This window comes from Phyllopteryx taeniolatus, chromosome 7 (assembly GCF_024500385.1).
Source record: "Phyllopteryx taeniolatus isolate TA_2022b chromosome 7, UOR_Ptae_1.2, whole genome shotgun sequence".
NCBI classification, from domain to species: domain Eukaryota; kingdom Metazoa; phylum Chordata; class Actinopteri; order Syngnathiformes; family Syngnathidae; genus Phyllopteryx; species Phyllopteryx taeniolatus.
Genome location: NC_084508.1, coordinates 268153 through 284014, shown reverse-complemented (window position 1 = coordinate 284014; position 15862 = coordinate 268153). Strand labels below are relative to the sequence as shown.

General features: G+C 44.8%; 1 protein-coding gene across 4 annotated transcripts in view; it reads right to left on the bottom strand.

Annotated features, from left to right (window-relative positions):
* The window catches only part of ect2 (epithelial cell transforming 2), a 242668-nt gene that overhangs the window by 32192 nt on the left and 194614 nt on the right, over positions 1 to 15862 (bottom strand). For 3 of the 4 annotated variants that reach the window (XM_061779804.1, XM_061779806.1, XM_061779807.1), the window contains 3 exons: positions 13369 to 13523; positions 4473 to 4580; positions 87 to 215 (listed from right to left, as the gene is read on the bottom strand). In XM_061779804.1, the coding sequence (XP_061635788.1) occupies positions 87 to 215; positions 4473 to 4580; positions 13369 to 13523 (392 nt within the window). Of the gene's footprint in view, positions 1 to 86; positions 216 to 4472; positions 4581 to 8518; positions 8755 to 9444; positions 9532 to 13368; positions 13524 to 15862 lie in introns of those variants that run through there. The other variant, XM_061779805.1, reaches the window with a different exon arrangement.

The following is a 15862-nucleotide window of genomic DNA, read 5'->3' as shown; positions in this document are numbered from 1 at the left end:
TTGCATGCCCACCCGCAGACCACTTATGTGCACACCTTTTTATAATCAATTTATCACCAGTTCACCAAATAAACAGAAAGACTTACAGTCAGTGTCGAGGTGCTGTGGTTTTCAGAGCTCAATCGCTGTTTTTTATCATCTGGGGTACTGCTGGAGATAAATGCCCTCTGGATCACACGCTTTGGCGTCTTTGTGAACGAAAATGCTCTTGTCACCTAGAACACATAAAATAACAGTTAAAGCTGTTTTTTGGTATATCTGCTGCGCCAACAATTTAAATATTGTGACAGATCATGACGACGTCAAAGCTTCTTCGATAGTTGAAATGAAAATCGGTAAAGGGTAATTAATCCATTGACTCATTTTTGATGATGGCACGTTAAAATCTCATACTTTGATTTAGGCTGCAACTGCCTCCATCATTCCAAGGTTGATGTAATAAATACATAAAAAAATATTGAAGCCATTATTTATTAATGATTATATGATAGCGTGATGATTATGTGGTTTGAACAGTATACAGAATTCTTTTTATCCTATTACATACAGTAATATAGTGCAATAACTTTGCCTTGGTAATGTTCCTGACATAATTTTAAAAACATGGAAATTCAGACACATTGTTTCTATAGGTTGGAAGCTCTGCAGTCGTAGCCATAAATTAAATTTCACTAATAATTGGCATATTAATTTCTTTTGGTGTTTCGGTTATCGGCTTTGGTGTCCTCATTTTCGGTTTTGGCAATGAGTTTTCCCCCTACTTGAGCCATCACCTTGTTGTGGTGGAGGGGTTTGTGTGTCCCTGTGATCCTAGGAGCTAAGTTGTCTGGGGCTTGATGCATCTGGCAGGGTGACCCATGACAAACAGGTCCTAGGTGAAGGACCAGACAAAGCACGGCTCAAAGACCCCTAATGATGACGACAAACAATGGACTTCGTTTTCCCTTGCCCGGACGCGGGTCACCGGTGCCCCCCACTGGAGCCAGGCCTGGTGGTGGGGCTCGAAGGCGAGCGCCTGGAGGCCGGGCCTGCACCCATGTGGCCCGGCCAGGCACAGCCCCAAAGGGTAACGTGGGTCCCCCTTCCCATGGGCTCACCACCTGTGGGAGGGGCCATCGGGGTCGGGTGCAGTGTGAGATGGGCGGTGGCCGAAGGCGGGGACCTTGGCGATCCGATCCCCGGCTACAGAAGCTGGCTCTAGGGACGTGGAATGTCACCTCTCTGGCAGGGAAGGAGCCTAAGCTGGTGTGTAAGGTTGAGAAGTTCCGACTAGATATAGTCGGACTCGCCTCCACACACAGCTTGGGCTCTGGTACCAGTCCTCTCGAGAGGGGTTGGACTCTCTTCCACTCTGGAGTTGCCCACGGTGAGAGGCGCCGAGCAGGTGTGGGTATACTTATTGCCCCCCGGCTCGGCGCCTGTTCACCCCGGTGGACGAGACGCCTTCGGCTGAGGGGACGGGTTCTGATTGTTGTTTCTGCCTATGCACCAAACAGCAGTTCAGAGTACCCACACTTTTTGGAGTCCTTGGAGGGGGTGCTGGAGAGCTCCCGCTGGGGACTCCATCGTTCTGCTGGGGGACTTCAATGCTCACGTGGGCAATGACAGTGAGACCTGGAAGGGCGTGATTGGGAGGAACGGCCCCCCCGATCAGAACCCGAGCGGTGTTCTGTTATTGGACTTCTGTGCTCGTCATGGATTGTCCATAACGAACACCATGTTCAAGCATAAGGGTGTCCACACCTGCACTTGGCACCAGGACACCCTAGGTCGCAGTTCGATGATCAACTTTGTGGTCGTGTCATCGGCCTTGCGGCCGCATGTCTTGGACACTCGGGTAAAGAGAGGGGCGGAGCTGTCAACTGATCACCACCTGGTGGTGAGTTGGCACCGATGGTGGGGGAAGATGCCGGCCCGATGTGGCAGGCCCAAACGTATTGTGAGGGTCTGCTGGGAACGTCTGGCAGAATCCCGTCAGAAGGAGTTTCAACTCCCACCTCCGACAGAACTTTGCTCATGTTCCGGGGTAGGCGGGGCACATCGGGTCCAAGTGGACCATGTTCCGCGCCTCCATTGCTGAGGCGGCCGACCGGAGCAGTGGCCGTAAGGTGGTTGGTGCCTGTCGTGGCGGCAATCCCTGAACCCGTTGGTGAGGGATGCCTTCAAGTTGAAAAAGGAGTCCTATCGGGCCTTTTTGGCATGTGGGACTCCAGAGGCAGCTGATGGGTACAAGCTGGCCAAGCGGAATGCAGCTTTCGTGTTCGCTGAAGCAAAAACTCGGGTATGAGAGGAGTTCGGTGACTCCATGGAGAAAGACTTACGGATGGCTTCGAGGAAATTCTGCTCCACCATCCGGCGTCTCAGGAAGGGGAAGCAGTGCACCATCAACACTGTGTATAGTGGGGATGGGGCGCTGCTGACCTCGACTCGGGACGTTGTGAGCTGGTGGGGAGAATACTTCGAAGACCTCCTCAATTCCACGGACACGCCTTACCATGAGGAAGCAGAGTCTGGGTTCTCTGAGGCGGGCTCTCCTATCTCTGGGGTTGAGGTCACCGAGGTGGTTAAAAAGCTCCTTGGTGGCAAGGACCCGGGGGTGGATGAGAGTTGCCCAGAGTTCCTAAAGGCTCTAGATGATGTGGGGCTGTCCTGGGTGACACGCCTCTGCAACATCGCGTGGACATTGGGGACAGTGGCTATGGATTGGCAGACTGGGGTGGTGGTCCCCCTTTTTAAGAAGGGGGGCCGGAGGGTGTGTCCCAAATACAGGGGGATCACACTCCTCAGCCTCCCTGGTAAGGTCTAATCAAGGGTGCTGGAGAGGAGGGTCCGTCGGAAAGTCGAATCTCACATTCAGGAGGAGCAGTATGGTTTTCGTCCTGGCCGTGGAACAGTGGACCAGCTCTACACCCTTGGCAATTTGCCCAACCAGTCTCCATGTGTTTTGTGGACTTGGAGAAGGTGTTCGACAGTGTCCCTCTGGGGGTCCTGTGGGGGGTGCTTCGGGAGTATGGAGTATGGGGTACCGAACCCCCTGATACGGGCCTGTACGACCGGAGTCAGAGTTTGGTCGACATATCCGGCAGTAAGTCGGGCTCGTTTCCGGTGAGGGTTGGAGTCTGCCAGAGCTGCCCTTTATCACCGATTCTGTTCATAACTTTTATGGACAGAATTTCAAGGCACAGCCGAGGCGTAGAGGGGGATCGGTTTGGTAGCCTCAGTATTGCATCTCTGCTTTTTGATGTTCTGTTGGCTTCATCAAGCCGTGATCTCCAACTCTCACTGGAGCAGTTCGCAGCTGAGTGTGAAATGGCTGGGATGAGAATCAGCACCTCCAAATGTGAGACCATGGGCTAAGCCGAAAGTCGATCTACGTTCTTACCCTCCCCTATGGTCACGAGCTGTGGGTCGTGACCGAAAGAACAAGATCCCGGATACAAGCGGCCGAAATGAGTATCCTCCCCAGGGTGCCCGGGCTCTCCCTGAGAGATTGGGTGAGAAGCTCGGTCATCCGGGAGGATCTCAGAGTAGAGCCGCTGCTCCACATCGAGAGGAGCCAGATGAGGTGGCTGGGGCATCTGATTTATATGCCATCTGATTCGTATGCCTCCCGGACGCCTCCCTGGTGAGGTGTTCCGGGCACGTCCCACCGGAGACCCCGGGGATGACCCAAGACACGCTGGAGAGACTACATCCTTCGGCTGGCCTGGGAACGCCTCGGGATCCCGCCGGAAGAGCTGGATGAAGTGGCTGGGGAGAGGGAAGTCTCGGCGTCCCTGCTAAAGCTGCTGCCCCCGCGACTCGACCTCGGATAAGCGTTAGAAAATGTATGGATGGATGGACTATAGATCTATTGAAGATCTGTGTGAAGACTGGAGCGAGCTGGTGTCAATTAAAATTGGAAATTGGATTTTTGGGGAAAAAGATGGAAAACTTTGTTTTCAAAGTGCCATATTTTGGCTAGTTAGACCTCCATAGAGTGACTCTTTAACATGGACTTAGTATAAAAGTGTCAATTTCCCTCTGACAGCTACATCTGTTTGACCCAGTTTTGGATCCACCCATAAGAGGCTAAGACCCCTCTTTCCTCAGATTAGTGGCATCCGTGTCCCAATTGTCAGAGCACACATCTTTGTTTTGTTGACTGCGCTAGCTCGGGAGCGGAGAGGTAGGCGGAGATCTTCGCTTGTGCCGTAGATAAGCTTGAGAAATTTGAATGACCTGATTTCAGGCCTCTCGGCAGAAAAAAACGTCTCAAACTCAGGAATGCGTGTACGATTTTAACTCATATTTTACATGTTTACTGAGCCACTATCACACCCCAAAAACTGGAAAAAGTTGGTTTGGTAAAATACGGCACCTTTAAGGCCATGTCGCCCAACCTTAATAGCAGCCCAGAGTACAATTTTATATGTATCCAATGCATACAAACTAGTTAAAAGACCTTACATTTTAAAAATCATTACTTTTACCTTTTTGGATGTCTTCTTGATGGCTCTTGAGGCTTTGCTGAGGGTGCTGTCCATGTCTTTAGTACTGACCTGTAGTGAATCTGGGTCTGTACAGTGAATAAGTTCAGCCTGTTGATAAGATTAAAAAATAAATAAATAAATAACAGGCGGCACGGTGGACGACTGGTTAGAGCGTCAGCCTCACAGTTCTGAGGACTGGGGTTCAAATCCCGGCCCCGCCTGTGTGGAGTTTGCATGTTCTCCCCGTGCCTGCGTGGGCTTTGTCCGGGCACTCCGGTTTCCTCCCACATCCCAAAAACATGCATGAATTGGAGACTCTAAATTGCCCGTAGGTGTGAATGTGAGTGCGAATGGTTATTTGTTTGTATGTACCCTGCGATTGGCTGGCAACCAGTTCAGGGTGTACCCCGCCTCCTGCCCGAAGATAGCTGGGATAGGTTTCAGCACGCCCGCGACCCTAGTGAGGAGAAGCGGCTCAGAAAATGGATGGATGGATAAATAAATAACATTGTAGATTTAACAAATAATGAGTAGTAAATTAGCAAAACAAAACAAACTCATCCTTTGGCTTATCTGTGCAGAGAAAGCCCGATGCATTCATTGAAGGTAATTATGAGAAATTAAGACCAAACAACAAGTAGCTTGAAGCGATGCCATAACATCATTGCCACAGAGCCATTGCTTTTCTGTCCTGTCAGGGTTTTTACCTCCATTTAAAATTTCGAGGCGGCCATTATCTGACCAACGTTTAACTAGTTGGGTGTTAATTTCAACTGCAATTGCTATAATACACCACGACTACTACAACTGTCAAAGAAGAACAGAGATGGGGGAAGGATTTTCTTTCCTACTGCAAATATGTTGAACCATAAAATGTATACACACACACACACACACACACACACACACTATGAGTCCCGTGGAAGTATGAAGTGAAGTGAGATGCTGACACTGTCTTATATCAATTGTGGACATGAGACTTAAAGCTATAATCCACCACTATTTTTTGTAAAAAAGAAAAAAAAAAAGAAAAGTATTTTTCACTCAAGCCACTACCAGACTAGATGACAGAATGCTGATTAAGCCTATCAGCTTCTAAAACATCTTGCTATACTTTCCGATATTTATTTACTTATATTTCAAGACTGTAGAGATGATCGTGGACTTCAGGAGGCATCCTTCGCCACAGCTGCCCCTCACGTTGTCCAGCTGCCTTGTGTCAACCGTCGAGACCTTCAGGTTCCTGAGAATTACAGTCTCTCAGGACCTGAAGTGGGCGACCAAAATCAACTCCGTCCTCAAAAAGGCCCAGCAGAGGATGTACTTCCTGCGGCTTCTGAGAAAGCACGGCCTGCCACCGGAGCTGCTGAGACAGTTCTACACAGCGGTCATCGAATCAGTCCTGTGTTCTTCCATCACAGTCTGGTTTGGTGCTGCTACAAAAAAGGACAAAATCCGACTGCAACGGACAATCAAAACTGCTGTAAGGATTGTCGGTACCCCCCTACCCACCATTGAGGACTTGCACGCTGCCAGAACTAAGACAAGGGCGTGCAAAATCCTCTCGGACCCTCCGCACCCCGGTCACCAGCTCTTCCAGCTCCTTCCCTCAGGTAGGCGCTACCGATCAATGCAAACTAGAACTAGTAGACATTCCAACAACTTCTTCCCTCTTGCGATCAACTTCTTAAACACCTGACCTACAATTCCATTACAACATGCTGGCAATTTTTTGACTTGAGTTCGTTGTCACATTTCTGTGGGGCCAATTATGTATTACTCGTGCACTCACTGTAGTTGTCTCGCCATGCTGTACTATTGCATATACTGGCCACTCATGCCAGAGTAGCATCTGCTCCATTTGCACACTGATTCAGGAGTATCTGTAACATTTGCACAACCAACATTGTCCCAGATTATCGCACTACTCGTCACTTTAAACCGCATACACTCCTTGAAGTCTCAGCGCCCTTTGCACAATGGTCATTGCACCGGACTATTGCAATATTAGTCATTTGAACTACTCTAAGTGCTGGAGGACTCTGCATCTTTTTGCACAGTTGTCCAAAAAAAAAAAATATTTAAAAGATTACCCGATAACTAGCAACCCTTTACTGCTCAGTGACTGTTTTTTTTTTTTTGTCAATGTCTTTCTGTCTGCAAAGTGTTCTGTAAATTGACTGTCTGTTGTCGTACTAGAGCGGCTCCAACTCCCGGAAACAAATTCCTTGTGTGTTTCTTGGACATACTTGGCAAATAAAGATGATTCTGATTCTGATTTAGTGACTTTCCTATACAGTCCCACGCTGGATCACTTGGTAGCGCTCTAAAATGATGTAGCCGAGATTACGTATTCTACCTACGAACGGGCAGGCCCATATACCGTATGGACAGTGTGCAAATTGACCAAGCCATAGAAAAAGGAGAAAGCAATTGAAGCAATATGTTGGAGGAGAACCCCAATAAATGTCCGAGACATGGTGCAGAAGTGGATCCTACCACAAAAAGGCCTGCTCGTCGTTCGGCTGAAGGCTTATTAACAAAGAAGGAAAGTGTCCGACGTTTTAGACTAACATGGACGGATTTGTCTTGGTGTCGCTTTTCCGTGGTGGAAAACACTGAAGTAAAATCTTTAGCTGAAAGCTGACAAGGATGTCGCCTTGCAGCTGTTGGATTAGTAAGTAACCGGCTTTATGAGATATTTCGAGTAGTATGTGTGTGCTGCTACATAGTAGTATATATTATTGAAAACGGTGCTAAAGTGTAAATATGATGTAATGTTAGCTGCCTGGCGTAGACCACGTTGTTTAATATCCCCAGAATGTATCTTAAGCAGAGTAGTACGCGTAAACAAAAAATGTGCATGTGTGAATGCATAGGTCATTGTTGAACATTTGAGGTCTTCACCGTTCCTGCTGTGACAAATATTGTCAGATAGAAATTAGCAGCCCTGGTTAACATATTTTACATTTCTGTATCAGAAAACATTAATACAATAGCCACATATCCGACAAATGAATTTTTTCCCCCACTTGTTTTTCTTTCAAAAAGTTTGAATGCCAAAATGTTTGAGATGTGCTCTTGAAAACACGGTGGGGTAAGGGTTGGAAGGAGGCTGGACAAACATTTAGCCTACGTCATAAAGCAACGAAGACTTTGTTTTAATGCTGAATTCCAGCGTTAGGAGGACTAGTGCTGTCTTCCAAACTTGTCTTTTTTTTTTTTTGGTCCGGGCGTTTTGTTGTTGTTGTCTTGGCTCTGGTTTCAATATTTATATTTTAAGTTATTCATTAGAACTGGTTGGGTTTTAACTAATCTATTATTTAATCTTGTGTACTGTTTTGCTGTATTTTAGTGCTAATATATTAATTTTATATTGTTTTAACCCAGTGTAGGTGACCATAAGTGACATAAAAGGCGTCCAAAATAAAATGCATTATTGATATAATTAACAAATATAAACTTTATAAACTGCTTTGTATCACAAAATGTTTCCATTTCTTACAGGAAAGAGGAAATGTAAAAGGTGGGGAAGAATTTTAGCATCTTCTATGTCTCCTGAAGGAGTGTCCAAATGTTCCTCCACCCCAGCCCCCACTGTGAGGATACACTGTTCATGACAAGCATGATTCCTTCCTTGAAAAGATTGCCACGAGAGCAGAAGGAATATTTAAAATTTCAATTTCATTAATGTATGAACAGAGCACATTTACTCTAAATTTGGACCAATAATGTCCGGGTGGCAATCTTTTCCAGGAAGGATTCAGGCTTTTATACTTTTTTTTTTGTTTCGTTATTAGGGTCGAGATGGATGTTTAGTTAAAGTTTGTTAGAATAAATCCATTTTATTTTACTAATTTGTCTTTTACATTTGTCAGACAAAAATACAGTTATTAAATATGTAAACAACATTTTGTGCCTTACCTTATGTCATGATGTCGGGTTTATTTCAGTATTTCACAACCGCGTACAAACAGTTTTGTTTGGTTACCTGCTAATTATGGTCCATACAGTGTAGCTATTTCAAAAGTCATGCTTTATTGCCTCATAAAATAATACAATCAGTTAAATACAATAGATCATGGATAAAATATAAAAGCAGACACAATGCTGCTCCTCAAAACTCTCAGCAATTTTTCTCCACTCCTCTGTGGTGGACACAGCCATGAAGTCATCCACGAGACAGTCCCAAATCGCTGTGGCCACATCAGGGAATATCCTGGAGACCCCAACACAGAAACTGCTTGCGATGGTCCTGAATGAGTCCCCTGTGGCAAAGTATCTGCAGCACATAAAACGTTAAATTTAATAGAGTTGTACTTAAGATCCTGCAGTAGTCTAGATACGTAAAAACATAATGATGATAATCACATGCAGTCATGGCTAAAAACACTGGAAACTGGACCATGACTGTATTGTCTATTTTATATATTTATCGAAAATAATAATAATTAAAAAAAAACTCATATCCTCATTATTCCAGTATTTAGCAAATATAAATAGTTCTGTAAATCCCAATGACCCAAAACTGGAAGAGGTGAGTCTTCTCATGTCAGATAGGATTCAGGGGAAAAAAAGAAAAGTATACAGTCTTGTAATTTAGTCAAAATTATGTTGAAAAACTACATCATGACCACCATCATAAATACATTGATACAGTACATCAAACAAATACATAAAACGTGCTGCTAGTGGTCGTACTATTTTATTGTATTTTTTTCCCCCCTATTGTATTGAGCAGATAATCTGATCAATCTGACCTCCATTCATGCCATTCCTTTTATCAAGCCATTCCTTTGTACAATTTGGCAGCATGATGTAGTTATTTCAATATGATTTTTGACACATTTGTTAGCGCTGTAGTAAACCTTTGGTAGGTTATCTCCTGTGACTCAGTAGATATAGTTAATATGAATTTATTTTGACACACCAACAATGACAATGACAACAATGACACGAAACCTCCACTCACCGGAGACAAATGGACAGGTGCTCCGCAGCTGAGATGGAACGCCTGTAGTTTATTAGTTTGCAGGGAAGTCCTGGGACCGATTCGAGCCTACATGTTGTCAAAGTGGGCACAGGTTAGCCTCATGTAGCACTGGAAGCTGCAGTCATCTAGAAGCAGCTCCTGGAGAAAGTGACGAAATTCACCAAGCTGCGTGCGCTTCTGGATGGAGTTTGGAATTCTGAAGACGTTTGGACTTCCGCAACGAGTACAGAGCCACAATACAGGTCAAATCGTTGTCCATTGCTGCTCGCGTTTGGCAGGAGGAAATGTCTTCGCCTCCCAGAAGAGAAGCCTCTCCCCTTTTCCGTGTTTATGCCACAAATGAAGAAAATGCGCATTAAATGTGTACTTTTTACTCCTGCGATCAAACTCAAGAAAGGGGCGGGAGGCGAAGCCAAATTGTGCGTTCGATGTGAATGCAGCATAAACTTGAAAGGTCCTGAAGACTGTATGTAGGCTTTGCCCAACATGGAGTGGCCTTTCCTAGCGAAAATACAAACAAAAACAGCACCGAGTGTGCTGTGACGAGATGCCATTATGCCGGCTGGAGCACACGTCACTGACACGGGGAAGGATCGATACTGTCTGAAATGTCGATGCCACTGATACTAGAAAATCATATCCTACCAGAAAGGAAATTGGTGGTATGGATCATTAGCAGACACACAAAGGGAGCACATCGTGGCACCATTTTCGCGCAGCAAAAGCCAGAATTTATTTGCGGTGGCCAAAATTAAATTGTGGCAGCACGCCACAAATAAATGTATATGTGGGAAACCCTGCCCTGCTTCTGTCTTCGGGACAATCTCTGTGGCAAAACTGACCGCAGTTTTGCTTTTCAATGACTTTTGAGGCGCAAAATGTGAATTTTGACTCGCAAACTGGATCACTTATTCAAGTCATGCACTCAGCGATCACGCCGCCAGCCTCTCTCACACTGGAGGAGCTTTCTGCCGTCGTCGCGACAGAATAGAAAATGTTTCTATTCGATGGCGTGCCGCAAAGCGTCAGCCGCCATCTGCATTGCCGCGCCGTAACACGGCAAACCGCGTTGCCGTCCACTCAGCACATACACAATGAATGGGAAAGTTGTCAGTGGCTTGCGTGTTGCCAAGTGCCGTGTGAAAAGGCTACTTAACACCCAGCGTGCCAGTGTTTATACCACAGAGTCCCAGCTGTGCCAAATGTTGCCGACCTCTACTCTATGCTCTCAGACACTGTGGGGGTGTCTGCTGAATGCGCTGCAACAACACCCAGTTTAACTGTCATTCAAATACCACTACTAATCCTGGAAAAATGAATGCAACATCATCTAGCATCTTATGCCTACACGTAACTACTGTACATGTTTGAGCTGCAAAAATATATCCGCTTATAGTCTCTGGTGGCTGGAATATACTATGTACAACCGGGTCGTTGCAAGGGGTTTTCCACGGTTCGACAACCAGGATCTTTAAAGCAGCCACAGGCGGCGCAAAACACCTGTCCACACACTAGATGTTGTCAAACCTTTATGACTTTGTCGCACTCACGGCTGACAACAAGGCACAGTGAAGCGGCCCCACCAGCTCAAAGCCCCAGTACACATGCTGGATGTCAAGTTGGACTTTGAAAAAAATTTACCCCCTCCTCGCTCTTCAGTCTTTCTGTGCGCACACTCAAGGGCTGACAATGAGGCGCTCTAAGATCCTCAGTCCACACGCTGGCTGTCAAAACTGACTTACAAGGCACACTCTCTCACACCAGCCGCCTCCTTGCTCTTCCGTCTTTCTCTGCGTGATGTGTGCGTAATCACGGCCAACAACGAGGCACTCTAAAGCGGGCACACTAGCTCAAAGTCCCAGTCCACACGCTGCTGTCAAGTCAGACTTTGAAAATATGTCCCCGCTCCTCCCTCTTCAGTCGTTCTGTACGCACACTCAAGGGCTGACAATGAGGTGCTCTAAAATCCTCAGTCCACACGCTGGCTGTCAAATTTGACTTACAACTAGGCACTCTCTTGGGGCCACAGCAGCTTAAAGCCCCTGTCCACGCTCTCGCTGTTAAGTCAGACTTTTTATCCCGCCCCTTACTCTTCTGTCTTTCTCTGCGTGACGTGACTAAAGTGACCACGCCAGAAGACTCTCAGAAGGGAAGATTTTTTATTTTCAGGGTTTGAGCATAGCTAGCTAACAGTATGTGCAATTGCCTCGGCTAATAGCTAACACGGAAAAAAAAAGGCGCTTGTGTCACGTTTAATTCATGATTTAACAGCGAGGGTAATTATCACACAGGGCCAGGTAACAAATATTTTTGTCCCTTAATATATGAAATCATTTAAAACGGCATTTTAAGGTCACTTGGTTTATATTTGTCTGATATTTATATTTGTTTGATGATCTTAAAAAAAATGGGGAAACTATGCAAAAATATAAAAATTGGAGAAGGGTCCAATACTTTTTCATGGCACTGTACATGGTGGTTGTGGGTATGTGGGTTTAGGGCGTACATGTGTGAGCATGTATATATGTTAAAATAATGCCTTTGCACATGTTTACACATGATCATTAAGGTAAATACATGTACTTACAGGATGTATGTCTAGTGATGTAAAAGTGTACTATGTATTAATTTGTATTGGTGAATTTGTAAAAAAAAATACGGACGCACAGAATGTTGTCTTGTACAAATACTACTCAAAAACATCCATCCATCCATTTTCCGTACCACATATCTTCATTAGGGTCACGGGTGGGCTGGCGCCTATCACAGATGACTTCGGGTACACCCTTCACTGGTCGCCGGCCAAGTGCAGGGTACATATAAACAAACAACTATTCACACTCACATTGACACCTACGGACCCCAGTACCCACAGAAAACCCACGCAGGCACGGAAAGAACATACAAACTCCACACAGTTAAAGATGTTAAAAAAAAAAAAAAAAAAAACAGCACTCTATTATGCAAACAAATTAACATTGCTGATAACAAATATTTTTATGATATTCTTGAAATCTTTTGAGGCTTGTCCTCTTGGCTGACATATGCAGTAGATTCACTTAATTCAGTTCCAGTTTTTGGACTGTACTGTGTGTGACTGTATTTATTTTTTTCTCTAGAGATACACACTTATTAACTTGCTTTTCATAGGTGGTTACTCTTTGCTGTAAACAAATGTGGTTTCAGCGAGACTTTTGTGAAACCTTTGCACTTGCACCAATCACTTATTCCTGTGTTTTGTGACTACTACTACTCGATAGCTTAGCGCCGGTTTAGCATGGCTTAGCTGTCTTTGCTTGCTAATTACTCCTTGTCCTCCTTCCGTAATAACGATACTTGTCAGGGTGCTGCTTATTTGCGGCTATGGAGGCGATGATTAGTGACTTTTAGAGGAGCAGCGTGTTAGCCACACTAGCCAGCCAGCCACAGCCGCGGAACTCGTTTTTTTTAGTTGTTTTTTTTAACATGGAGGAAAATGTGATGACATCATTAATACATTTTATTGTGATTGGTTGGGAGAGTCCAAATCTTATGTCAGCCAAACACTTGCTGCGGTACTTACCAAGCACGTAATGAAAAGCACGTTCGCTCACTCATTTGCATACTTCAAGTTAAGCAACCGCGCATGATGTCTCGTCCACTCCGAAGACCAGAAAATTTTTGATGTCTGCGGAACAAGAACGCCTCGGAACAAAATACGGCCAAACTGGATGATCAGAATGGTACCATCGCTCTCTCAATTTAACCCAGGAAAAACCCTGCTTAGGTCTTGAAAAGGCTAATATTTCAGAACTGATTTGGATAAAAGATAATGCAGAACATTAATGCCATGCACTAACATGCAACACTATTTTACAACAACACTATTTTACATCATGTGTGTGTTTGTGTGTTGTTTGTTACCGCATCAGTCCGGCAGATGGTGTTGGCTACATGTCGACAAAGTGTTCGAAGCCAATCACATTTCTCTGTTTCCTCTCCAGCCAACTGGAAGCTGAACAACATGTTCTCCTGTTCAGTCGGTGGGCGAACAACTAAAGCAAATGCATTCACACATTCTGAAAGAAAGGATAAATGCCAGATAGAGAGACAGAGTTTGTAAGTATTTCTCAAAGTGCAAAAACCTTAAATCCAGAACATTCTATCATAAGACAATTTTCTTGTGTTAGACCGTAAAGTTAGTTTAAATACAGTATCTGTGAATGTTGAGTAAATGGTGATGCAATGTTAATTTTTATCGATATTAGGGCTGGAATATATTGGACAAAAATTATATTTATTTATTTTTACATTGATATCGGTATTTGGATGGAGTGGACCTATTTCAGTATTTCATTTTTGGGACTGTTGTAATGTACTGGCGGAGGGATATGTTGTAATAGGAAGTCGGAATCGTTATTCTTTCTCCGTGTGATCCTCTTTCACCCACGACTTTAGACTTTAAGATAAACACTTACTAGTACCTATAAAGAGTGCTACAATATGCTTAAATAATTCCGCGGATCATCTCTTTGAGGTGGGACGGTGGTGGCGGCCCGCGGAGAGCCGGCTAGTAGGGCTTCCCGGGATGCGGCTGCGCAAAGTGGAGGTCCACTAGCAGCCGATGCCAGCCTGTAGGTCAGCATTTGCTAGGATGGAGGCCGGCGCAAACAAGAACCTCTAGCCCAATCGACTGCGACACGACGTTCAGACCGGCACAGTGGCTACACTGTCGCCTTGGGAGGGACTCGGGCTACCGAGTTGTTTTTGCATCCCCCCCAACGCAGCCTTTTGGTCACGTGGGCTAGTCGGCCAATCAGTGTATATTTTGTTACGTACCCACATGGTCACATGGGTTACACGTCCAATTGTGTACGTTTATAATGTTAATGAGGAAGTGGAGCACTGTGGTCTGGCCGTAGCAGCCTGGCTAAGCGGTGTGGCTGCGTATAGCCGGCCCAAAACTAAATTTTAAACACAATGGCTTATTATTTTATACAGAGACAAGACCACAACGATAGAGACACTTCTGATTTTGCGATATCATGAATATGGTTACATCCCTAATATATATATATATTACGCTGCCACGCTGCCAGAACTAAGACAAGGGCGTGCAAAATCCTCTCGGACCCTCCCCACCCTGGTCACCAGCTCTTCCAGCTCCTTCCCTCAGGTAGGCGCTACCGATCAATGCAAACTAGAACTAGTAGACATTCCAACAGCTTCTTCCCTCTTGCAATCAACTTCTTGAACAGCTAACTTACAATTCCATTACAACAAGCTGGCAATTTTTTGACTTGAGTTCGTTGTCACATTTCTGTATTATGTATTACTCGTGCACTCACTGTAGTTGTCTCGCCATGCTGCACTATTTGCAAATAGTGGCCACTCATGCCAGAGTAGCATCTGCTCCATTTGCACACTGATTGAGGAGTATCTGTAACATTTGCACAACCATTGTCCCAGATTATCGCAGTACTCGTCACTTTAAACCGCATACACTCCTTGAAGTCTCAGTGCCCTTTGCACAATGGTCATTGCACCGGACTATTGCGATATTAGCCATTCGAACTGAGGACTCTGCATCTTTTTGCACAATTGTTGTTTGTTGTTGTTTTTTGTCAATGTCTTTATGTCTCCAAAGTGTTCTGTAAATTGACTGTCTGTTGTACTAGAACGGCTCCAACTACCGGAGACAAATTCCTTGTGTGTTTTGGACATACTTGGCAAATAAAGATGATTCTGATTCTGATATACATACATGCATAAAGTGCATACACAGAGTCAGCCCAAAAAATGTATACACACATGAGGACAATGAAAACTTGCATAAATATTTTAATATTACATTTATTTAGCTATCACGGGATTAATACAAGTTACCTTTGGCCTCTACAATTACAAGAGGTGCTCAAAGTACGGCGAACTACTGCTTGGGTAACGTTGCCCAAAGTGCCCAATGGGATTGCTGCGAATGCATTTTCAATTTATTTTCTAAGGGTCACCAACGTAGTCGGTTTCTTGCAATACACAACATGCTTTAGGATCCACCATAAGTGAAAGTCTGCAGGTGTTAAAGCTGAAGAACGTCAGGGAAACTCGATTGCACCTCTTCATTTTAGCCAGTGTCCTTGCAAATTCTCAGCCAGAGAAGCTCGCACGTCCGGGTGGTAGTGTGGCACAATGTGGTACAATGATGTGGTCCCTATCCCAACTTTTTTGGAACGTGTTGCAGGCATGAAATTCAAAATGAGTGAATATTTTTGAAAAAAAAAAAAAGCGTTTATCGGTTTGAGTTTTATTCTGTTAAACATAGGTTGAAAAGGATTACCAATCGTTGCATTCAGTTTTTATTTACATTTTACACACATTTTAACTTACTGAAATTAGGGTTTGTATTTCAAGTTTTTGTCAT